Below are 26648 nucleotides of genomic sequence, written 5' to 3' on the forward strand. Positions count from 1 at the left end.
CCTGAGTACGGTGATACCCCATATGTGGGGGTAAACTACTGTTTGGGCACATGCCGGGGCTCGGAATTGAAGTAGTGACGTTTTGAAATGCAGACTTTGATGGAATGCTCTGCGGGCGTCACGTTGCGTTTGCAGAGCCCCTGATGTGGCTGAACAGTAGAAACCCCCCACAAGTGACCCCATTTTGGAAACTAGACCCCGAAAGGAACTTATCTAGATGTGTGGTGAGCACTTTGAACCCCCAAGTGCTTCATAGAAGTATATAATGCAGAGCCGTGAAAATAATAAATACGTTTTCTGTCCTCAAAAATAATTATTTAGCCCAGAATTTTTTATTTTCCCAAGGGTTACAGGAGAAATTGGACCCGAAAAGTTGTTGTTCAGTTTCTCCTGAGTACGCTGATACCCCATGTGTGGAGGTAAACCACTGTTTGGGCACACGTCGGGGCTCAGAAGGGAAGTAGTGACTTTTGAAATGCAGACTTTGATGGAATGGTCTGCGGGCGTCACGTTGCGTTTGCAGAGCCCCTGGTGTGCCTAAACAGTAGAAACCCCCCACAAGTGACCCCATTTTAGAAACTAGACCCCCCAAGGAACTTATCTAGATATGTGGTGAGCACTTTGAACCCCCAAGTGCTTCACAGACGTTTACAACGTAGAGCCGTGAAAATAATAAATCATTTTTCTTTCCTCAAAAATGATGTTTTAGCAAGCATTTTTTTATTTTCACAAGGGTAACAGGAGAAATTGGACCCCAGTAATTGTTGCGCAGTTTATCCTGAGTATGCTGGTACCCCATATGTGGGGGTAAACCACTGTTTGGGCACACGTCAGGGCTCGGAATTGAGGGAGCACCATTTGACTTTTTGAATATGAGATTGGCTGGAATCAATGGTGGCGCCATGTTGCGTTTGGAGACCCCTGATGTGCCTAAACAGTGGTAACCCCTCAATTCTACCTCCAACACTAACCCCAACACACCCCTAACCCTAATCCCAACTGTAGCCATAACCCTAATCACAACCCTAACCCCAACACACCCCTAACCAAAACCCTAACCCCAACACATCCCTAACCCTAACCACAACCCTAATTCCAACTGTAGCCATAACCCTAATCACAGCCCTACCCCTAACCCTAACCCCAACACATCCCTAACCCTAATCCCAACTGTAGCCATAACCCTAATCACAGCCCTAACCCCAACACACCCCTAACCCTAATCCCAACTGTAGCCATAACCCTAACCACAACCCTAACCACAACACACCCCTAACCACAACCCTAATTCCAACCCTAACCCTAAGGCTATGTGCCCACGTTGCGGATTCGTGTGAGATTTTTCAGCATTTTTAAAAATCCGCGTGTAAAAGGCACTGCGTTTTACCTGCGGATTTTCCGCGGATTTCCAGTGTTTTTTGTGCGGATTTCACCTGCGGATTCCTATTGAGGAACAGGTGTAAAACGCTGCGGAATCCGCACAAAGAATTGACATGCTGCGGAAAATACAACGCAGCGTTCCCGCGCGGTATTTTCCGCACCATGGACACAGCGGATTTGGTTTCCATATGTTTACATGGTACTGTAAACCTGATGGAACACTGCTGCGAATCCGCAGCGGCCAATCCGCTGCGGATGCGCAGCCAAATCCGCACCGTGTGCACATGGCCTAATTCTAAAGGTATGTGCACACGCTGCGGAAAACGCTGCGGATCCGCAGCAGTTTCCCATGAGTTTACAGTTCAATGTAAACCTATGGGAAACAAAAATCGCTGTACACACGCTGCGGAAAAACTGCACGGAAATGCAGCGGTTTACATTCCGCAGCATGTCACTTCTTTGTGCGGATTCCGCAGCGGTTTTACAACTGCTCAAATAGAAAATCGCAGTTGTAAAACCGCAGTGAAATGCGCAGAAAAAACGCGGTAAATCCGCCATAAATCCGCAGCGGTTTAGCACTGCGGATTTATCAAATCCGCAGCGGAAAAATCCGCAGAGGACCAGAATACGTGTGCACATACCGAAACCCTAACCCTACCCCTAACCCTACCCCTAGCCCTACCCCTAACCCTACCCCTAACCCTAGCCCTAACCCTACCCCTAACCCTACCCCTAACCCTAGCCCTAACCCTACCCCTAACCCTAACCCTACCCCTAACCCTACCCCTAACCCTAGCCCTAACCCTACCCCTAACCCTACCCCTAACCCTAGCCCTAACCCTACCCCTAACCCTACCCCTAACCCTAACCCTATTCTAACATTAGTGGAAAAAAAAATTCTTTATTTTTTTTATTGTCCCTACCTATGGGACCTATTTTGATCACTGAGATAGATTATATCTCAGTGATCAAAATGCACTTTGGAACGAATCTGCCGGCCGGCAGATTCGGCGGGCGCACTGCGCATGCGCCCGCCATCTTGGAAGATGGCGGCGCCCGGGGAGAAGACGGACGGACCCCGGCAGGATCGGTAAGTATGATAGGGTGGGGGGAGCACGGGGGGGGGATCGGAGCATGGGGGGGTGAATCGGAGCGCGGGAGGGGTGGAACGGAGCACGGGGGGTAGAACGGAGCACGGGGGGGTGGAACGGAGCATGGGGGGGTGGAACGGAGCACGGAGGGGGGTGGATCGGAGTGCAGGGGGGGTGATCGGAGCACGGGGGGGTGATTGAAGCACGGGGGGAGCGGACAAGAGCACGGGGGGGAGCGGAGCACAGGACAGAGGGGAGCCGGAGCAGTGTACCGGACAGATCGGGGGGCTGGAGGGGCGATCGGTGGGGTGGGGTGGAGGCACATTAATGTTTCCAGCCATGGCCGATGATATTGCAGCATCGGCCATGGCTGGATTATAATATTTCACCCATTATAATAGGTGAAATATTACAAATCGCTCTGATTGGCAGTTTCACTTTCAACAGCCAATCAGAGCGATCGTAGCCACGAGGGGGTGAAGCCACCCCCCCTGGGCTAAACTACCACTCCCCCTGTCCCTGCAGATCGGGTGAAATGGGAGTTAACCCTCTCACCCGGCCTGCAGGGACGCGATCTTTCCATGACGCCACATAGGCGTCATGGGTCGGATTGGCACCGACTTTCATGACGCCTACGTGGCGTCAAAGGTCGGGAAGGGGTTAATAAATAAAATTAAAAATATAGGAGATGTAGCAAAGCCAGGTAGGCTAAGGTTGAAACTTAGCACTACAGGCTCTGAGTAGATGCACCTGGCTACCTCTGTACGTATACCGGCTAGATGTTCACCTTAGTCAGTAAGCTGGGGAAGCTGACCAGACTGGATTTGTGTTGGCACTAGAGAGAACGATAAGCCAGAATCTCTCTCTGAGAAGAGACTGCTCAGACTTGTGTGCACCAAACTGCAAGTGTCAGTGGTTGCTATGGACAATAGCCATTTTGTTTGACCAAACTGGGGCTAGCTCAGCTGTGTATGAATAGCCGGGGTCTATTTTGTTGAGTTAGTGCCTGGGCAAGGGTAGGGATTTGTGTTTATGGTTTTGTTTTGGTGCTGTGCAACCTGTGGAAATAACCGTCACACTGTATTGACACAAGAATTCAGCGCCTGTGTGAATGCTGCCTACTGCTGAACGTAAATCCTTACAGAGCCCATAACAGGTCAACTACAATGACCTTGTCTGTGAATTCTAATATTACTACAATGTACACTAACAGTTATATTACCTTAGCACAGTCACCTGAGCATATCTCACAGCACCAAAGTGGGGATGTCGGCACTCCCTGTAGAGCTAATTAATAGTAATTTAATACCTCCGCCTGCTATAATCAATTTTGTTGTAAGCCAGTTAGCCTAAGAATTCTCCTGAACTGTGGAATAAAAGTGGCTGAGTGACATTTAAATATTTTTCGACATAATAAAAATGGTCTCCTTACTTGAATCCCAGGAAGAGCCATTGAATCCATATCCAAGATAGTATCATCAAAATGATAGTGATTGGAATGCAGAGAAGAAACCATGTTCCAAAATTAATCTCTGTGCTCTTTGGATAGCGCCTAAAAGAAAAATCCATCATACTTACTGCAATGAGCCTAGTCTTAATAAGCAGACTTGTTGAATTATGATTTCCTAGTTCATTCAAGAGGCGCACGCCCCTTCATTAGTTAGGAGCATCTTTTAACTAGTATGTGCCAAAATGGTACTAGAAGGACTGGAGTGCATTTCAGGAGTAAGATACACCACTAAGGTTGTATAGGTTTTCATTAATTTGACGGGCGGGCATAGCTGCCCTCTGTCTCGCCCATGCCACGCTCATGCCCAGCCCAGATTGGTGTAGCTGGCTGATACTAGATTGTAAATGCCAAAAGTCAGGATAGTTTTGCAAACCAGTAGGTGATCTGCTGTTGTTCTTTATTACTTCTGGTTGGCTTGTGCAAACAGATGCTGTATTTGGATGAAAAGCTACGGCTGTGTGCCAACGATCAGGAATGGTAGCGTTTTGGACATAGCGTATTTTTGCTGGGTCAAAAACGCTGCGTTCTACATGACCAGCACAGTTGATGGGATTTATGGAAATACCATGCCCGCTGTGCTTTTTTTCACGCTGCGTAAACTGACCTGTGGTTTCCGAGCCACAGCATGTCAATTTCTGTGTATATTCCCCAATAGACTGTCATTCGATGCGGTAAATACGCATAGGTCCAAAGACAAGTGCGTAATGTAGAATGCAGTGAAAATATGCTGCTTCCAAACGCTACTATTCCTGATCGTGGGCACGTACCATTAGATGAATGCAACAGGTCTTACGTTTGAAACTGTTCTGCAAAAATCAAGTTAGTTGATGTTCCAGTTATGGTGGTCAGTCCTCCGATTGTTGATGAATATGCAATGCACAAACACATGGCTTTGCACATCATGTGGTCCTTTTTATTTCTGTATCTTTTTTCTGAAGCTGGCTGAATCTGCAACAAAACAAAAAGAGGTTAACATACGCCATGGTAAATGATAGTTGTTGCATTACTAATTTTTACTCACAATGCTGGAACATGGCAATAGGCTCTGCCAGCATTGCAAAAGTTGGAAAAAATATGGATTTACAAGTGGCTAAAAGTATGAGTATTTTTCAGACTCCATTGATTTTGGGAAGAAAATACAATACGAACAGTACAATAGTGAATCCTGTTTAGTATTTTTAACATCCAAAAATACAGCCATAGCAACACTCTGGACTGATAACAGCATTACTTACTAAGGAAGATGGCAGTGAAATAAGGATTGCAGATAGACACACTGTATGAGCCCAGTATAAGACTACTGGAGAACTGCACGCTATTTTTTGTGGGCACTGCATGTACTCTTTTTAAGTGCTGCCTAATATAAAGTGCACTATATGACACTATTTATCTTGGCATCATGTACCACTGCTCAAACTGTGTATGACACCATTTATAAGAATACCTTGGCAATATCTTAGTATTGCAGGTACTATTTTTCTGAGGACTGGCATTATGGTGTCATGTACTGTTTGTGGCACTATCATTTAGCTGGCTGTTGTGTAGTGCCATATGGATACTAAATAGCAATATTTATTTGAACTCTATTTAGCACCATTCAGTCATTGTATGAAATTATATGGGCACTAAGTGGCATCATTTTGTCAATGTATTTACTATTTTACTAATCTACTACTACTACACCTTTTTTTCACTACGACCTCTTATTTGTGACAGTTGTTTTGCCTGTAATACAATATATTTCAATATTGTTAACATCATTTAATGACCCTTACTTATTCTATGTAATTATTTTATTATTCTCCATTTTATTCAGGGAACATAATATCTGTAAAAATCTGTGTAATTGTAAAGAAATGTGTGAAGAATTTTTGAAAAAATACCAATGGATACAAGTGATATATTACATGCACAGCTTGTTATTGTTGTAAAAAATATATTTTTTTCTTTTTGGAAACATAAATAAAAATCTATTGAAACTAAAAAAAACAAACACCAATGCATTTATGTGCATATTTAAGGATATGATGATTTATCTGTAAAGTTCAGGCTCTCTGTATACTTACATATCATGTGTTTAATAATAAGTATTAAGTCAATTATCATGTAATACAGTAGCAGTGAAAGAATCATCTACCTGAAAGTCTGAATGTATATGAACTTGGTTAAGGTCTTAAAGGTCAATAACTCATACATGGACTTTGTCTATGACAGTAATGTTAAGGAAATTTAGTAATTGATAAAATGAGTTCATCATTAACATGTAATCTGCTTGTTAATACTGTCATAAAATAGCAGTTCACACGTGGAATATGTGCCAGCAAAATAAGCCTATCGTAAAGATAAGAAAACACTTCATAGGTCCCTCTAAAATATCCAATCCAGAATGTAAAATGAACAGTCTTTGGCCATCAAAATGCTATTTGTGAGTGTTTTGAGCGCAATCAATTTAGAATGGTTTGTTAAATATACTTTGTAGATTTTGCACCCGTGACAATAAGAAGTGTCATGTTAAAGTGAAATATCACTGCAGCCTGTAAGTGACAACTTTATGACAGCATAGTTGTCACATTAGTGACTCCACTAGTAACTGAGCCTGATATTCCACTTTCACAGTGAACATATCACTGATATATCAGAGGAGGAACCCAAAATAGAAGCTCCTAAAGATAACATAGGCGAAAACCGTGCACTGCATCCTACATGATCAGCACATGGCAAAACGGGAAATGGGTTTTATAACTGCTTGAAAAAATGAAAAGCAAATGTTCCACGTCAACAAAAATATTAATTTTACACATACAGTGCAAAGTGTCTGAAAAAGAGAACAGAACTGTTACGTCAAGTGGAACTATTTAGGTTGGAGAGATGAAGCCGTACAATATTAAGTGTCTGCAGACAGCAGTGAGGCATGAGAGAGATCGCGTGCAGGTTCGTGGCTGCATTTCTGCAAATGGTGTATGCAATGCTGAGAAATATAGGCAAATTCTTATCCATCAGGAAGCCTCTGATTGGCTTCAAATTTATTCTGCAGCAGGAAAGCAATCCAACACATTCAGCCAATGTCATTAAAGGGAACCTGTCACCCCCAAAATCGATGGTGAGGTAAGCTCACCGTCATCAGGGGCTTATCTACAGCATTCTGTAATGCTGTAGATAAGCCGCCGATGTTACCTGAAAGAGGAGAAAAAGACGTTAGATTATACTCACTTATCTATCTATCTATCTATCCAATCTATTTCTCTCTATCGATCTATCTATATCTATCTATGTAGTTCTTTATAAGTAGATAGCATTAATCTTAAAGAAACCCTCCCATCAAAATTTGTATCCTCCTAAAATATTGCAGTCATCATAATATACAGCACTGTGTACTTACAATTGCTCAATTTTCCCTTCTACCCAGTTAATTCATCTTTTTTTCATTAGGTCTTTGACATCACGTGATTAAATACTGACTGGCTGAATCCTTCTAAGTTCTAAGTAGAAATAGGGGGTCCCTGTCAGTTGGGTCAGAAGCTGAAGATGGGGATGACTCACGCAGGGAATAGAGACTTCCTGTTACTAAGTAGAGCAGAGAAAAGAGGAGAACTAGCCTGGTAGAAAGGCAACATGAGCAATTCAAAGTATACAGTGCTGTATAATATGATGACTGTATATTTAGAAGATAAAATCTTTTATGGGAGGGCTTCTTTAAAATAATTAAATAGCAGTTATTCTGGGACTATTATAGGCCTGTATCAGCTGCCTTATACTAGCAGTAAAATCTTCAGAACTATTGGAAAAAGATTACACATTTATGGTTATTGCTGATAAACATCTTATAAAGTGACTTTCTGTATTCTGCGTTCATCACTCTCACAGATAATCCAGTGTCATTCTCTTAGAAATGGCTTCTAGGTGATTGTGCTACTTTGCACTCAGCAGAGGTTATTCACTGTTAGGTCATGGGCCTGAAGTTCAAAGCTATCTATTTCTGGTCAGCTAGGTTCGTATGTCAGCAAAGAAAATGGTGAGAGTGGTGCCAATCTTTATGACGTCACCAGAGAACATTAACTCATGAACAGGTGCTTCAGACTCTAATACCAATTAGCTACTATATATGTCGAGACCCCAAATAATGGACAAAATAGTCAATAGATCTCTGCCTCAAACATTTCACATATCATATCAAATACCACTTTAAGTGTTGGATCGCCCTATTCTAGTCAAGTCCAATAAACATGTTGTATCACAACCTTAAAGAAAGTCTTTCACATACTTTTTGTCCATGAAATCAATACCAGCACTTGGCAGTAGAATGGAAATGATGTAAAAGTGTACTTGTGTGATCAAGGACATTTGTCTAATAGACAAGAAAATGAATTTTTAGGACCTTACAAAGTCCCATGGGAGGTGTCAAGTTCGGCAGGTGCTCTGGCTTATGTCAACAAATCCTACTCCATGCCTTCCCCTTTGTTTTAATTGATGGATCAAATGTTGTCAAACTTACTATCAGTAGTACTGAAATTTTGCATGTTTTATGTGAGCCAAAAATGGAGCATGACCTGTACTTTATCTACTGTTGTTCCAGCAGCAACAAAAGTACTGATCTACACTAAAGATTTAAGTTCTGAAGAGTTTAGGTAGGACAACTCCTAAGCCACAATCATGACCAAGGGTGAGACACTGGGTAAAGTTTGCTGATGAGAGGCTGAGCACTTTCCAGGAGTGGGACCACCCACGTGACACTTGCCCACCCAATAGCATATGCCATCAAAGTTCATTGTCTCTTCGACTAGCCCTTTCTCACCAGTCACTAAAGTATGTTACTACATCTGTACCAGTCCACATTGTATACCGCTGCAAGACCAGCTCTACCCTCACCTACTGTATCCTCACCCATCCCTTGTAGATTGTGAGCCCTCGCAGGCAGGGTCTTCTATATTACTGTACCCGTCGTGACTTGTATTGTTTAAGATTATTGTATTTGCTTTTGTTATGTATACCCCTCCTCACATGTAAAGTGCCATGGAATAAATGGCGCTATAACAATAAATAATAATAATAATAATTGTTATAAATATAAGAGTGGTTTAAACAACTGAAAATAGAATTACAAAAGAGCTTGGTAGGACTGCACTCAGCCGCACTTGGCTGTTTCTGCCATGGTTGAAACCAATGAAACTGCACATCCAATCTGAACGCATAGATATGTACTTGTTATTATTTTTCACCAATTTTTAATAACTTAAGAGTATATTTACACATAGAGCTATAGCACCATTGTTATGCTTTGCTGCATTTTTGTAAAAAATAAATTACTCCCCATTTTCTTTAAATAATTGATGCCAAATAAGTCCAAAACCGCATTTTAAAAGTAACACCTTTAAAAAGCACTTGCATCATCTAAATCCAAGTAAGGGAAAATCAAATCCCTGTATTTACCACAAGTTGAGTAGTTTTAGCAAATTTGAAGCAGATGCTATTTTACTGGGGTTAGAAGATACTAAGGCTATCACGACCAGAGACACTGGACTTTGTCAATGGACTTTACACATTAACCTGTTTGGAAAAATGCAATCAGAAATGTCATGCTCACTTAAGAACATGCTATAGTCTACTTTGACTGACTATTGCTGCTTGGTGATAAAAGCTGAAGTTTATGATGGGTGCCCTCTAGGGATGAGCGAATAGCTTCGGATAACTCCTTATCCGAATAGCTATAGTGCTTCATCGGTAACCAGGATACTTGGATCGCTCCCGATAATCAGCTGTCTGTGTCGCGGCTGTGTGACAGTCACAACATATGCATGGAGAGCTTGTTTGTTGTGACTGTCACACAGTCACGACACATGTAGCTGTGAAGCCGAACAGCTGATCAGCCGGAGCGATCCAAGTATCCAAGTTACCGATGAAGCTCATGCATGAAGTATGAATGATACTGCTTATCTCTATAGTAGATAATTAATAATCAGACAGATGGAATTAACCTTTGCCTGGTCCATATATTCCTTATTCGTGGGATTTTCTTATCCACCAATAGAGTGAGGAAAGGATTCCATTCCTAGTTAAAGTTAGATTTTACCTCTTTTTCTTGTTGACTGTAGGTTTCAGCTTGATGTTCTTCATCAGCCTTGTTAAAGAATAACAGTTGTTAATTTTATTCTGATCTGAATTATTCACAGATGTACAGTATATATCATTTTGAAAATAAACTAATAAAAAATAGGATGAGCTGTAAAACAATGGATCAGTAGCCTAAAAAACGTAATGATCAGGTCATAGATATTATAAAGGTATACCAAAAAGATCCTCTTTTGACATCAGTCTGTGCACTAGCAATACATGGATGCAGTGCACATCTGACTGACCAAAACGGTGCTATGAAGACGTACGGTAAATTCCATTTTTATAGTCCTGCTATCTGAAATTTTAGGTACAGTGTGAGTAGTGGCCCAAAAAATAATTACTTTTCTACATGTATAAATGGTGCAGCATTCATAAAAATTAACATGTAGTACAGTGTTCAAGTAGACAAATACACAATGAGGAATTATTAACACAAGACCTATTTCTCAAAGACAATTATGGCAATTACACGTGTTTTCTTATACACATGTGGAACAACACAAAAAAGTAGAGAAAAAAAGGAAAATTGGACATAATTTCATGCAAAACCCCAAAAATGGGTAGGATAAAATTGTTGGCACCCTCAACTTATCATTAGGTTGCACACCCGTTGGAATAAATAATTTCAACCAATCGCTTCCTAAAACCATCAACAAGCTTCTTAAACCTCTCAACTGGAGTTTTGGAACAATCCTTGTTTACAAACTGCTCCAGGTCTATCATTTTTGAAGGATGCCTTCTCCCAAAAGCAATTTTAAGATCTCTCTCCACAGGTGTTCAATGGGATTTAGATCTGTACTCGTTGCTGGCCACTTCAGAACTCTCCAGTGTTTTGTTTCCATCTATTTCTGGATGCTTCTTGAAGCATGTTTGGAGTCATTGTCCTTCTGGAAGACCCAAGACCTAAGATGCAAACCCAGGTTTCTGACACTGGGCACTACATTGTGACCTAAAATCCTTTGTTGATCTTCAGATTTCATGATGGCTTGCACACAGTCAAGGCACCTAGTGCTAAAGGCACCGAAGCAACCCCAAAACATGTTTGAACCTTTACAATATTTGCCGGTAGGCATTGTGTTATTTTCTTTGCAGTACTCATTCCGTTGTTGGTAAACAGTAGAATGAAGTCTACAAGTCTGAAGTCAAAATAGTCTATCTTGGTCTTATCTGTCCACAAGATGCTTTCCCAGAAGTATTTTGTCTTACGTACATTTTGGCAAACTGTAGTCTAGCTTTTTATTTCTGGGTCAGCAGTGGGGTCCTACTCAGTCTCCTGCCATAGTGTTTCATTTCATTTAAATATTGATGGATAGTTCGCGATGAGACTGATGCACCGTAAGGCTGCAAGATAACTTGAATTTCTTTGGCACTTGATTGGGGCTGCTTATCCACCATATGGACTATCATGTGTTGCAACATTTCATCAATTTCTCTCTGCCGTCCATGTCAAGGGAGATTAGGTACAGCGCCTTTGGTTGTAAACTTCTTGATGATATTGTGCACTGTGGATATAGGAACATCCAGATCTCCGGAGATTGACCTGTAATCTTGAGATTGTTTATATTGTTCAACAATTTTGGTTCTCAAGTCTCATATAATTCTCTTCTCCTCTTTCTGTTCTCCATGATTAGTGTGGCACACACAGACACACAATGTAAAGATTGAGTCAACGTCCCAATTGCCCATAGCAAGTGTCCCCTAAAAGCTTTGTGCAGGGTGCACAGCACAATGCCTATAGGTAAGCTTTCTTGCCCTTTGTACACTTTAGCTGAAGATTGCTTCCAGGTCAGGAATTGACATCATTGTTTGACTGATCCATATATAGGAGGACATTTTTGAACCATGGCTAGTATAGAAATATATACTCACCATGCATTTTTCATGATTATACGTTGCCATTGTGCCATTACCATACCTGTAAGAAATATTTAGCATTAATATAAGTCGTATTAGACAGAAATAAAGAGCAACTAATGTACTTGGAGCTGTGAAATTCTGACCCTTACCCATTAATATATTTCTCTGGATCACATTTTGCATTCTTTTCGGTGCAGTTCTCTGTAAGTCATTAACACAAAGGATAATATTGTGAATCACATAGAAAGTGATTTCTTTCGCACAAGCTGTGTGACTATAAAATAACTGTGCTTTGTTAGTTGGCGTCAGGTGGGTATTTAACATTGGTTTCTCGAAAATGTCATCAGCGAACAGCGAAGGCTGCGATCATCTTACATTAATCTAAACCTGTCATTTTAGAGCCAAAGTAGGAATATGTTGAAAAGCTCGCAATCCAGCGAAAAAATAAGAAATAGAGTGAATTAGATGCAACATAATGGTCACACATGCATACACTTATCTAAGTGGGAAATAGTATGTACCGTCAAGTTCAAATACTTCATTGTGAATTCCGTCTGATGAATTAATTTGCATGGCATCAACTTCAGCCTCGGCATTAATGATTTGCTGAGCTACAGCTTCTACTATTGGCATCACCATAGCAGCTGTAGAGGTGTTGCTAAGCCACATGGAAAGGAAGCCGGTGCTGAACATAAATCCCAGCATTAACCTACAGACAAGGTATAAATAAAAATGATTTACCGATCATTTCATATATTAGGTAGATAGTGGACTGAAAATGTGCTACAACTTGTGACCATCAAATAACAGGGAGGACAAGTGACCACCAGTCTCCATATCTAAATATATGACAGAGTAGTCTACACATACCATGCAGGATTTACTCCCACCAGCATCACCATCCTTAAGGCAATTCTTTTGTGTAAATTCCATTTTTCTATCGAGGTTGCCAAACAAATCACCCCCGTCAGCAAAAGATGAAAATCTTTAAAATATGTAGAGGCAATCTGAAGACAAAATACATACAAAATGATCTTCATGTAGACTTTACTTGATCTAATAAATCACTGCAGTGCATTTGTAAATTGGTGCTCTATATTTTGTTCAATCTTTGTGTGATTTCTTCTGTTTCCTTTTGCTTCCGCTGGGTAGGTCTGTGTCAGGAAGCCCGGTATAATTTTCCAATTTTTTTAACGAAATATTGTAATTAGTGCAGCAACTTTCCTATTGCATACAGATGCATCCAATGGAAAAAAAAAAACTTAGAAACCAGATCAGAGCAGGGAAGTGATGCTATAGTGGTTTTCAGTTTTAATATTGTTTGCCACCAACTGATTACAAACTCTTATTATTTATTTATTTTATTATTTTTATTTTTACTCACTTAGGCTAGTTTCACACTAGCATTTTGCTGATCTGCGGAGGGCTGCGGACTTCCTCCATGAAGCCCCGCCCTCAGCCGCACTTCTGCCACTAGCTCCGCCTACTTCTGCATGCGGCCGGCATGCGGCCTGCGTACCTATCTTTAACATTAGGTATGCAGGTCGTGCGGCTGTATGCGGATGCTTCTGCATGCGTCATTTTGACAAAAAAAAATTGCTACAAGTTGCGTCCTGCGCTGGTCGCCGCATCGTCAAAACGACGCATGCGGAAGCATCCACATATAGCGGCACGACCTTCGTACCTAATGTTAAAGATAGGTACGCAGGCCACATGCATGCCGCATGCAAAAGTAGGTGGAGCTAGCGGCGGAGGTGCGGCCAAGGGCGGGGCTTCACGGAGGAAGTCCACAGCCCTCCGCAGATCAGCAAAACGCGAATGTGAAACCGGCCTTATATAGCACCATTAATTTCACAGCCCTTTACAGACATTATCGGCTCTTACATAGTTATTGCTTCAGGAAAGTGACAGCATGACAGTTAATAGTTAGTTTCTGAAACTTTCTGTACTTTCTGTTTTCAATTTTGCAAATCATAGCCCTCTACAAACCGTAAAAACACCAACACATGGGTAAATTAAAAAATAAATTGGCAAATATTAGTATTGCTTTTCTTTCTGCTTTCTTGTATATGGTATAAATGTGTGTGAACATGGCCAGGAAGAATCAGTGAACTACCGGATCCTCTACTGGGCCTAGACTGGAACACAACACTAGGACTCTTGAAATCCAGTACAAGACAAAGGGCCCAATTCATCAATATTTTCAAACCAGAATTCTGGTGTAAAAGCTTTGAAAAATAGAAAAATGTAGGCGCAACTTGGAGTTGCACTTAAATTGGCAACTTATGGGGCTTTCACGACAGTTTCTCCCAATTTTGACAAAACGGAACAAAATGGGCAGAGCTGGGGTGGGATGCTACCGCTTGTCTAATTCATGACTTGGTATTATTTCTTTCTGTGGCTTCAAAGTAACTCAGCCCAACTGACTGTCAATATCAACTCATAGACAGTATAATCAATGCAAGTTGTGCACTTACTGTTTTAGATGGTAGGATCCCAAACAATGGAAACATTAAAGCTGGAATAAATGCAGTCACTGAAAGAGGCAAAGCTTCGGACAGCCAGAACACAGCTACTACAAAGAGCACAAACGCGCATTCTGCTTCCTGCAATCAGAACACAATATTTAAATTAATACCATGGAATGTAGATGTGTATGTTATATTGTATCTGTCATTTCAGGTAAGCTTTCATAATACGTCTTCATGAATGTATACAAGTATAATAACACCATTTCTAGCCATTATCTGACTTCTATCCAGCATTTTACACCATCTCTAATTTTAAGCGCTGTCTGAAATTGTGACTGGAGACCAGCTACGATGCTGTCTTCCATACACAGAGCAAAGAAGAGGGGTTTCTGCACTTCCTTTTCTATAAAACAAATGTTCAGAACTAGTAGTAGTAGCAGCATAGAAGAGATTATGCATTAGTACCAAGCTGTGCTGCTGTGAATCCAGCTCTGAGATAAGCCAACTCATTAAATAACTGCTGGACATCTGTTGTTCCTGTCAGGCATGTGTCCTCATTCTGCTTCTCACGCCTACATCTGTCCTCTTTCCATTGGCTGTAGATTGTAAGCTTATGAGCAGGACCCTTACTCCTCTTGGTTTCTGTTGAATGATGTGTTACTCTGTAATGTCTGATATTGTCTGTGCATGTCCCTTCTGAATTGTAAAGTGCTGCAGAATATGGTGAGATATATAGTTTTGAAGTAAGCAGTAGTGGTGATTAGTAGAGTTGAGCGACCTTGACCTTTTTAGAGTCGAGCCGGGTTTCGCGAAACCCGACTATCTCAAAAGTCGGGTCGAGTGAAATCGGCCTATTATGACGTAAAGTCGGGATCGACCGAAACACGAAACCCAATGCAAGTCAATGGGGCAGCATAGTCGGCAGTGAGTGGGGGCCAGGAAAACACCTAGAGTGCCCATTTTAATGTCAAAACCATCCATTCTTCTTAATGAAGCTTGTCAAGCGTAATTTACCTTATAATAATTGGAAGGCATTTGAAATTGGGGGTCATTTGGCTAAAGTTGTGGTGGGTAGGGCTGGTTCAAGTAATTAGTGGGCCCAGGAAATCTGGACCACGTCATGGCAGTGGAGCAGGGAGAGGTAAGTATTTCAACTTTGCAAGTGCTGTGAACCTGAGCAAGCAGGGGGGCCCACTCGTTGGCATTGGCACTGGCACAGGGCCCCTCAAAGTACAGCGGTGTGTTTGCACGGCGGGGGCGCCTCCCACCGGCAGCAACACTTTTGCGTACCATGAGAGGCCCTGTGCCAGTGACGTCGCCAACTAGTATTTCTCCCCCCACCTGATGAAGGAACCTGCACTTTCATCTGCACCTTCCTGTTTGTCCCCGTGTAAGGTGGTATGGTATGCGGGAAGGGGGACCTGACTTTCAGCAGGGTCACAATCTTGCAGTGTAGCGTGCACGGGAAATGTTGCGTTATGGGTCATTGGAACCAGCAGACTCATCTATCACTGGCTGGGCAATGGGCAGGATGAGGAGGAAACACAGATATAGGCCCAAAGAATAAAGTGGGCTAAATGCAGTTCAAAATTGGTAACACAGGACTAATCAGGGGGCATTGCAGTGGAGGACAACTGGAATGAGAGGCTGACACAGAGAGTAGGCCCAAATCAGTAAGTAGTCGAAATGCAGTTCAAAATTGGCAACAGTAGTAAACAGGCGGCACAGCTTTGTTCAGTGGAGGAGAACAGCAAGGAGTGGCAGACACCGATAGTAGGCCCCAACCCAACTAGTAGGCCAAATGCAGTTGTTCCGTTTAACCACAATTTAATGAGAGCCTGAAGATAGAAGTTCAGGAAAGGCAACCTGGAGAACACCTTGGAGTGGAACACACCATCTCTCTACACCCCATACCCAATTTGTAGGTCTAATGCAGCGTAGTTTCCAACAACTACTAAACGAGAGCATGATGATCGAAGCATTGGCGAGGAAACCTGGGGAACACCTTGGAGTGGAACACACCATCTCTCTACACCCCATACCCAATTTGTAGGCCTAATGCAGCGTAGTTTCCAACAACTACTAAACGAGAGCATGATGATCGAAGCATTGGCGAGGAAACCTGGGGAACACCTTGGAGTGGAACACACCATCTCTCTACAGTGGAACACACCATCTCTCTACACCCCATACCCAATTTGTAGGCCTAATGCAGCGTAGTTTCCAACAACTACTAAACGAGAGCCGGAAGATCGAAGCTCAGGAAAGGCAACCTGGAGAACACCTTGGAGTGGAACACACCATCTCTCTACACCCCATACCCAATTTGTAGGCCCAATGCAGCGTAGTTTCCAACAACTACTAAACGAAAGCCGGAAGATCGAAGCAATGGAGAGGAAACCTGGGGAACACCTTGGAGTGTAACACACAATCTCTCTACACCCCATACCCAATTTGTAGGCCTAATGCAGCGTAGTTTCCAACAACTACTAAACGAGAGCCGGAAGATCGAAGCAATGGAGAGGAAACCTGGGGAACACCTTGGAGTGTAACACACCATCTCTCTACACCCCATACCCAATTTGTAGGCCTAATGCGGCGTAGTTTCCAACAACTACTAAACGAGAGCATGAAGATCGAAGCAATGGAGAGGAAACCTGGGGAACACCTTGGAGTGGAACACACCATCTCTCTACACCTCATACCCAATTTGTAGGCCTAATGCAGCGTAGTTTCCAACAACTACTAAACGAGAGCATGATGATCGAAGCATTGGCGAGGAAACCTGGGGAACACCTTGGAGTGGAACACACCATCTCTCTACAGTGGAACACACCATCTCTCTACACCCCATACCCAATTTGTAGGCCTAATGCAGCGTAGTTTCCAACAACTACTAAACGAGAGCCGGAAGATCGAAGCTCAGGAAAGGCAACCTGGGGAACACCTTGGAGTGGAACACATCATCTCTCTACACCCCATACCCAATTTGTAGGCCTAATGCAGCGTAGTTTCCAACAACTACTAAACGAGAGCCGGAAGATCGAAGCAATGGAGAGGAAACCTGGGGAACACCTTGGAGTGTAACACACCATCTCTCTACACCCCATACCCAATTTGTAGGCCTAATGCAGCGTAGTTTCCAACAACTACTAAACGAGAGCCGGAAGATCGAAGCAATGGAGAGGAAACCTGGGGAACACCTTGGAGTGTAACACACCATCTCTCTACACCCCATACCCAATTTGTAGGCCTAATGCAGCGTAGTTTCCAACAACTACTAAACGAGAGCCGGAAGATCGAAGCTCAGGAAAGGCAACCTGGAGAACACCTTGGAGTGGAACACACCATCTCTCTACACCCCATACCCAATTTGTAGGCCCAATGCAGCGTAGTTTCCAACAACTACTAAACGAAAGCCGGAAGATCGAAGCAATGGAGAGGAAACCTGGGGAACACCTTGGAGTGTAACACACCATCTCTCTACACCCCATACCCAATTTGTAGGCCTAATGCGGCGTAGTTTCCAACAACTACTAAACGAGAGCCGGAAGATCGAAGCAATGGAGAGGAAACCTGGGGAACACCTTGGAGTGGAACACACCATCTCTCTACACCCCATACCCAATTTGTAGGCCTAATGCAGCGTAGTTTCCAACAACTACTAAACGAGAGCATGATGATCGAAGCATTGGCGAGGAAACCTGGGGAACACCTTGGAGTGGAACACACCATCTCTCTACAGTGGAACACACCATCTCTCTACACCCCATACCCAATTTGTAGGCCTAATGCAGCGTAGTTTCCAACAACTACTAAACGAGAGCATGAAGATCGAAGCAATGGAGAGGAAACCTGGGGAACACCTTGGAGTGGAACACACCATCTCTCTACACCCCATACCCAATTTGTAGGCCTAATGCAGCGTAGTTTCCAACAACTACTAAACGAGAGCATGATGATCAAAGCATTGGCGAGGAAACCTGGGGAACACCTTGGAGTGGAACACACCATCTCTCTACAGTGGAACACACCATCTCTCTACACCCCATACCCAATTTGTAGGCCTAATGCAGCGTAGTTTCCAACAACTACTAAACGAGAGCCGGAAGATCGAAGCTCAGGAAAGGCAACCTGGGGAACACCTTGGAGTGGAACACACCATCTCTCTACACCCCATACTGTTGTGAGTTCTGTTTTTGGGCTCCCTCTGGTGGTTACTGATGGTACTGGGTGACTTGTCTTTCCTGGGTTTCTGAGTTCCACCTGTTCCATCAGCATATGGGAGTTTCCTATTTAACCTGGCTTTGCTGGCATTTCCTCGCCGGTTATCAATGTATCCAGTGTGTCTTGTTACCTCTGCTCCCTGCTCCTAGAACCTTCTGGTCAAGCTAAGTTTGGATTTTCCTGTTTTGGTGTTTTGCTTTATTTGGTTTTTAGTCCAGCCTGCAGATATGTGATTCTTGCTGCTGGTTGCTCTAGTGGGCTGAAATTGCTCCTCATGTACCATGAGTTGGCACATGAGTTCAAGTAATTTCAGGATGGGTTTTTGAAGGGTTTTTCGCTGACCGCGCAGTTCACTTTTGTATCCTCTGCTATCTAGCTTTAGCGGGCCTCATTTTGCTGAAACTGTTTTCATACTGCGTATGTGCTTTCCTCTCATTTCACCGTCATTATATGTGGGGGGCTGCTATTTCTGTGGGGAATTTCTCTGGAGGCAAGAGAGGTCTGTGTTTCTTCTAATAGGGGAAGTTAGATCTTCGACTGGAGCGAGACGTGTAGGATCATCGTAGGCACGTTCCCCGGCTACTTTTATTTGTGTGTTAGGTTCAGGGTCGCGGTCAGCTCAGGTTCCATCGCCCTAGAGCTTGTTTGTATCTGTGCTTGTCCTTTAGTGATCCCCTGCCATTGGGATCATGACAGTATAACCGGCCCACAAAGTGTTAATTGTATTGGCTGAAGTAGGAGGATAAGTAGTCTGAGGAAGTTTTTTTTTTTTTTTTTTTTCTCTTTCTCTTTCCCTCAGAGTTTGCTGCCTAGCCTTATTGCAGCCTGGCTACTTCCTCCTCCTCTTAATCTTTGAATGGCTCTGATCCCAGCTGTTTATCATGGACGTCAAGAGTTTGGCTTCCAGCCTGAATAATCTTGCCACTAAGGTTCAAAATATACAGGATTTTGTTGTACATGCTCCTATGTCTGAACCTAGAATTCCTGTCCCAGAGTTTTTTTCTGGAGATAGATCTCGTTTTCTGAATTTTAGGAACAATTGCAAGTTGTTTCTTTCTTTGAAATCTCGCTCCTCTGGAGACCCTGCTCAGCAAGTCAAGATAATTATATCTTTCCTGCGGGGTGACCCTCAGGATTGGGAATTTGCATTGGCACCAGGGGACCCTGCGTTGCTTAATGCGGATGCGTTTTTTCTGGCATTGGGTTTGCTCTATGAGGAACCTAACCAAGAGATTCAGGCTGAAAAAGCTTTGTTGGCCCTCTCTCAGGGGCAAGATGAAGCAGAAATTTATTGTCAAAAATTTCGGAAGTCGTCGGTGCTTACTCAGTGGAATGAGTGCGCTCTGGCTGCAAAGTTTAGAGATGGCCTTTCTGAGGCCATTAAAGATGTTATGGTGGGGTTCCCTGCGCCTGCTGGTCTGAATGAGTCTATGACTATGGCTGTTCAGATTGATCGGCGTTTACGGGAGCGCAAACCTGTGCATCATTTGGCGGTGTCGTCTGAACCGTCACCTGAGATAATGCAATGTGATAGAATTCAGTCCAGAAGTGAACGGCAAAAGTATAGGCAGAAAAAAGGGTTGTGCTTTTATTGTGGTGATTCAGCTCATGTTATATCAGCATGCTCTAAACGCACAAAAAAGGTTGATAAGTCTGTTGCCATTAGTACTTTACAGTCTAAGTTCATTCTGTCTGTGACTCTGATTTGTTCATTATCATCCATTTCCGTCGATGCCTATGTGGATTCAGGCGCTGCCCTGAGTCTTATGGATTGGTCATTTGCCAATCGCTGTGGGTTTAGTCTGGAGCCTCTGGAAGTCCCTATTCCTTTGAAGGGAATTGACTCTACACCTTTGGCTATGAATAAACCTCAGTACTGGACACAAGTGACCATGTGTATGACTCCCGTTCATCAGGAGGTGATTCGCTTCCTGGTACTGTATAATTTGCATGATGTTCTAGTACTTGGTCTGCCATGGTTACAAACTCATAATCCAGTCCTTGACTGGAAATCAATGTCTGTGTTAAGCTGGGGTTGTCAGGGGGTTCATGATGATGCACCTCCGATTTCTATCGCTTCATCTACTCCTTCTGAGATTCCTGTGTTTTTGTCTGACTATCGGGATGTTTTTGAGGAGCCTAAGCTCAGTTCGCTTCCTCCTCACAGGGATTGCGATTGTGCTATAAATTTAATTCCAGGCAGTAAATTTCCTAAAGGTCGTTTGTTCAATCTGTCAGTGCCAGAGCATACTGCTATGCGGGATTATGTTAAGGAGTCCTTGGAAAAGGGACATATCCGTCCATCTTTGTCCCCTTTGGGAGCAGGTTTTTTTTTCGTGGCCAAAAAAGATGGTTCCTTGAGGCCTTGTATAGATTATCGTCTTTTGAATAAGATTACCGTAAAATATCAGTATCCTTTGCCATTGTTGACTGATTTGTTTGCTCGCATTAAGGGGGCTAAATGGTTCACTAAGATTGATCTTCGGGGTGCGTATAATCTTATACGAATAAAGCAAGGTGATGAGTGGAAAACCGCATTTAATACGCCTGAGGGCTATTTTGAGTATTTGGCAATGCCTTTTGGACTTTCTAATGCTCCTTCAGTCTTCCAGTCCTTTATGCACGATATTTTCCGTGAATATCTGGATAAATTTATGATTGTGTATTTGGATGATATTTTGGTTTTTTCTGATGTCTGGGAGTCTCATGTTCAGCAGGTCAGGAAGGTGTTTCAGGTCCTGCGGGCCAATTCCTTGTTTGTAAAAGGCTCAAAGTGTCTCTTTGGAGTCCAGAAGATTTCTTTCTTGGGGTATATTTTTTCCCCTTCTACTATTGAGATGGATCCCGTCAAGGTTCAGGCTATTTGTGACTGGACGCAGCCTACATCTCTTAAGAGTCTACAGAAGTTCTTGGGCTTTGCTAATTTCTATCGTCGTTTTATAACTAATTTTTCTAGTGTTGTTAAGCCTTTGACGGATTTGACTAAGAAGGGTGCTGATGTTGCTAATTGGTCTCCTGCGGCTGTGGAGGCCTTTCAGGAACTTAAGCGCCGGTTTTCTTCTGCTCCTGTGTTGCGTCAGCCAGATGTTTCGCTCCCTTTTCAGGTTGAGGTTGATGCTTCCGAGATTGGAGCGGGGGCGGTTTTGTCACAGAGAAGCTCCGATGGCTCAGTGATGAAGCCATGCGCGTTTTTTTCTAGAAAGTTTTCGCCGGCTGAGCGGCATTATGATGTTGGTAATCGGGAACTTTTGGCCATGAAGTGGGCATTTGAGGAGTGGCGTCATTGGCTAGAGGGTGCTAGACATCGTGTGGTGGTCTTGACTGATCACAAAAATTTGATTTACCTTGAGTCTGCCAGGCGTCTGAATCCTAGACAGGCTCGTTGGTCACTGTTTTTCTCTCGTTTCAATTTTGTGGTTTCATACCTGCCAGGTTCAAAGAATGTGAAGGCGGATGCTCTTTCTAGGAGTTTTGTGCCTGACTCCCTTGGAAATTCTGAGCCCTCTGGTATCCTTAGGGATGGGGTGATTTTGTCTGCTGTCTCCCCAGACTTGCGACGTGCTTTGCAGGAGTTTCAGGCGGGTAAACCTGATCGTTGTCCGCCTGAGAGACTGTTTGTTCCGGATAATTGGACCAGTAGAGTCATCTCCGAGGTCCATTTTTCTGCGTTGGCAGGTCATCCTGGAATATTTGGTACTAGAGACTTGGTGGCCAGGTCTTTTTGGTGGCCTTCCTTGTCGAGGGATGTGCGTTCTTTTGTGCAGTCTTGTGAGGTTTGTGCTCGGGCTAAGCCTTGCTGTTCTCGGGCCAGTGGATTGTTGTCGCCTTTGCCTATCCCGAAGAGGCCTTGGACGCACATTTCCATGGACTTTATTTCGGATTTCCCTGTCTCTCAAAAAATGTCCGTCATCTGGGTTGTGTGTGATCGCTTTTCTAAAATGGTTCATCTGGTACCCTTGCCTAAGTTGCCTTCCTCCTCTGAGTTGGTCCCTCTGTTTTTTCAGAATGTGGTTCGTTTGCATGGGATTCCTGAGAACATCGTTTCTGACAGGGGATCCCAGTTTGTGTCTAGATTTTGGCGGACGTTCTGTGCTAAGATGGGCATTGATTTGTCCTTTTCGTCTGCATTCCATCCTCAGACGAATGGCCAGACTGAACGAACTAATCAGACCTTGGAAACTTATTTAAGGTGTTTTGTTTCTGCTGATCAGGATGACTGGGTTACCTTTTTGCCGCTGGCCGAGTTTGCCCTTAATAATCGGGCTAGTTCTGCTACCTTGGTTTCTCCTTTCTTTTGTAATTCGGGGTTTCATCCTCGTTTTTCCTCTGGTCAGGTGGAACCTTCTGATTGTCCTGGAGTGGACATGGTGGTGGATAGGTTGCATCGGATTTGGAGTCATGTGGTGGACAATTTGAAGTTGTCCCAGGAGAAGGCTCAGCAGTTTGCTAATCGCCGTCGCCGCGTGGGTCCTCGACTTCTTGTTGGTGACTTGGTGTGGTTGTCTTCTCGTTTTGTTCCTATGAAGGTCTCTTCTCCTAAGTTCAAGCCTCGGTTCATCGGTCCCTATAGGATCTTGGAAATTCTTAACCCTGTGTCGTTTCGTTTGGATCTCCCGGCATCGTTTGCTATTCATAATGTGTTCCATCGGTCGTTGTTGCGGAGGTATGAGGTACCTGTTGTTCCTTCGCTTGAGCCTCCTGCTCCAGTGCTGGTGGAGGGAGAATTGGAGTATGTTGTGGAGAAGATCTTGGATTCTCGTGTTTCCAGACGGAAACTCCAGTATTTGGTCAAGTGGAAGGGTTATGGTCAGGAGGATAATTCTTGGGTGGTTGCCTCGGATGTTCATGCTGATGATTTGGTTCGCGCTTTTCATAGGGCTCATCCTGGTCGCCCTGGTGGTTCTCGTGAGGGTTCGGTGACCCCTCCTCAAGGGGGGGGTACTGTTGTGAGTTCTGTTTTTGGGCTCCCTCTGGTGGTTACTGATGGTACTGGGTGACTTGTCTTTCCTGGGTTTCTGAGTTTCACCTGTTCCATCAGCATATGGGAGTTTCCTATTTAACCTGGCTTTGCTGGCATTTCCTCGCCGGTTATCAATGTATCCAGTGTGTCTTGTTACCTCTGCTCCCTGCTCCTAGAACCTTCTGGTCAAGCTAAGTTTGGATTTTCCTGTTTTGGTGTTTTGCTTTATTTGGTTTTCAGTCCAGCCTGCAGATATGTGATTCTTGCTGCTGGTTGCTCTAGTGGGCTGAAATTGCTCCTCATGTACCATGAGTTGGCACATGAGTTCAAGTAATTTCAGGATGGGTTTTTGAAGGGTTTTTCGCTGACCGCGCAGTTCACTTTTGTATCCTCTGCTATCTAGCTTTAGCGGGCCTCATTTTGCTGAAACTGTTTTCATACTGCATATGTGCTTTCCTCTCATTTCACCGTCATTATATGTGGGGGGCTGCTATTTCTGTGGGGAATTTCTCTGGAGGCAAGAGAGGTCTGTGTTTCTTCTAATAGGGGAAGTTAGATCTTCGGCTGGAGCGAGACGTCTAGGATCATCGTAGGCACGTTCCCCGGCTACTTTTATTTGTGTGTTAGGTTCAGGGTCGCGGTCAGCTCAGGTTCCATCGCCCTAGAGCTTGTTTGTATCTGTGCTTGTCCTTTAGTGATCCCCTGCCATTGGGATCATGACACCATACCCAATTTGTAGGCCCAATGCAGCGTAGTTTCCAACAACTACTAAACGAGAGCCGGAAGATCGAAGCTCAGGAAAGGCAACCTGGGGAACACCTTGGAGTGTAACAAACCCTCTCTCTACACCATGGAAGGGCTGATTCTTAGGAAGGAAGGCTGTCGGAAAGAAGCAGGGCGCGTCCGAGGGTGATTATATTCTTATTAGGTATATACTCACCCTCGGACGCGCCCTGCTTCTTTATTTGTAATGAATGTTTATTTGCAATGTGGTTTTGACTTACTCTATTTTTTTGGTAAATAATGATTTTATTATTTTCATTGTTTTGCATCTTCTTGGCAATAATATAAAGAAGACGCGACAGGACAACACTCGGTGGATGACATATCTGTGTTTAAAATTGAAAAAACCTTTCAGTTAACTACTTGCAGGAGAAAGTTATTGTAGCTGGTGGCCATTTTTAGTACTGTACCAGATTTTTGTTGTATGTGTTTGTTTTTAATGTTAAAATGTCTGCATTTGATATCTCTCCAGTATTTTCTTTTTTATAAGCAAAATACTTATTTTTATATTTTCTGATGTTGGTTCCAGGGGTACACGGGCAGCAGTGGTGTGGTCAGTGGAGGCCTAGTGGTACGAGTGACCGCAGACAGGCATCGAAGGCCTAAAATAATAACACATGGCTGTAGGCAATTTTAAATTGGTTACAGGGGTACACGGGCAGCAGTGGTGTGGTCAGTGGAGGCCTAGTGGAAGGAGTGACCGCAGACAGGCATCGAAAGCCTAAAATAATAACACATGGCTGTAGGCAATTTTAAATTGGTTCCAGGGGTACACGGGCAGCAGTGGTGTGGTCAGTGGAGGCCTAGTGGAAGGAGTGACCGCAGACAGGCATCGAAGGCCTAAAATAATAACACATGGCTGTAGGCAATTTTAAATTGGTTCCAGGGGTACACGGGCAGCAGTGGTGTGGTCAGTGGAGGCCTAGTGGAAGGAGTGACCGCAGACAGGCATCGAAGGCCTAAAATAATAACACATGGCTGTAGGCAATTTTAAATTGGTTCCAGGGGTACACGGGCAGCAGTGGTGTGGTCAGTGGAGGCCTAGTGGAAGGAGTCACCACAGACAGGCATCGAAGGCCTAAAATAATAACACATGGCTGTAGGCAATTTTAAATTGGTTACAGGGGTACACGGGCAGCAGTGGTGTGGTCAGTGGAGGCCTAGTGGAAGGAGTGACCGCAGACAGGCATCGAAAGCCTAAAATAATAACACATGGCTGTAGGCAATTTTAAATTGGTTCCAGGGGTACACGGGCAGCAGTGGTGTGGTCAGTGGAGGCCTAGTGGAAGGAGTGACCGCAGACAGGCATCGAAGGCCTAAAATAATAACACATGGCTGTAGGCAATTTTAAATTGGTTCCAGGGGTACACGGGCAGCAGTGGTGTGGTCAGTGGAGGCCTAGTGGAAGGAGTGACCGCAGACAGGCATCGAAGGCCTAAAATAATAACACATGGCTGTAGGCAATTTTAAATTGGTTCCAGGGGTACACGGGCAGCAGTGGTGTGGTCAGTGGAGGCCTAGTGGAAGGAGTCACCACAGACAGGCATCGAAGGCCTAAAATAATAACACATGGCTGTAGGCAATTTTAAATTGGTTACAGGGGTACACGGGCAGCAGTGGTGTGGTCAGTGGAGGCCTAGTGGAAGGAGTGACCACAGACAGGCATCGAAGGCCTAACATAACAAAAATGTCAATACAATGGTATTGTCAGTGGCAGGCATTGAAGGATGTCAGCGCATAGACTAAACATTGGTGGAGCTGTGAGATAATTTTGCAAGTGGTAGAGCACTGTTTGAGCTGGGGTGGGGGGAACCTGTCTTGTGGCCGGCGGTACAGGCCCAGGGCCCCTCATATTACAACGGTGTGTCTGACGTTGGGTGCGCACCACCACCGCCAGAGACACTTTATTGTACTAGGAGGGACCCAGTGGCAGTGCCGTCGACCAAAAGCGGGCTCACCCACCTCTTCAGACAAACTGCACTCTCACGGGTGCTGTCGCCAAGTGTCGATACCACGGCCCCGTGTGGGGAGTTTGGCCATTTAGTGAGGTGTAAACATGTCGTATGCTGGACAATCAGGTGCAGAAAATTACGAGATTGGAAAAGGCATTCAGAATAGTCCACAGGCAAGACCTTTTCATAGGAAAGCTAGGTGTCAGCCGGGCAAGGTGGGGCAAAAGATTTCGAAATCCAGTTGTGGTTCATTTTAATGAAGGTTAGATCATCTACATTTTGGGTAGCCAGACGAGTCCTTTTTTC

General features: G+C 43.8%; 1 protein-coding gene across 1 annotated transcript in view; it reads right to left on the reverse strand.

Annotated features, from left to right (window-relative positions):
- Window positions 1-26648, reverse strand: part of SLC13A1 (solute carrier family 13 member 1) — a 64393-nt gene that overhangs the window by 12462 nt on the left and 25283 nt on the right. The window contains exons 2-9 of the mRNA XM_069764896.1: window positions 14427-14555; window positions 12820-12956; window positions 12471-12658; window positions 12099-12150; window positions 11962-12007; window positions 10049-10096; window positions 4775-4929; window positions 3904-4023 (exon numbers count right to left, since the gene is read on the reverse strand). Coding sequence (XP_069620997.1) covers window positions 3904-4023; window positions 4775-4929; window positions 10049-10096; window positions 11962-12007; window positions 12099-12150; window positions 12471-12658; window positions 12820-12956; window positions 14427-14555 — 875 coding nt within the window. The remainder of the gene's footprint in view (window positions 1-3903; window positions 4024-4774; window positions 4930-10048; window positions 10097-11961; window positions 12008-12098; window positions 12151-12470; window positions 12659-12819; window positions 12957-14426; window positions 14556-26648) is intronic.

Source organism: Ranitomeya imitator, chromosome 4 (assembly GCF_032444005.1).
Source record: "Ranitomeya imitator isolate aRanImi1 chromosome 4, aRanImi1.pri, whole genome shotgun sequence".
NCBI classification, from domain to species: Eukaryota; Metazoa; Chordata; class Amphibia; order Anura; family Dendrobatidae; genus Ranitomeya; species Ranitomeya imitator.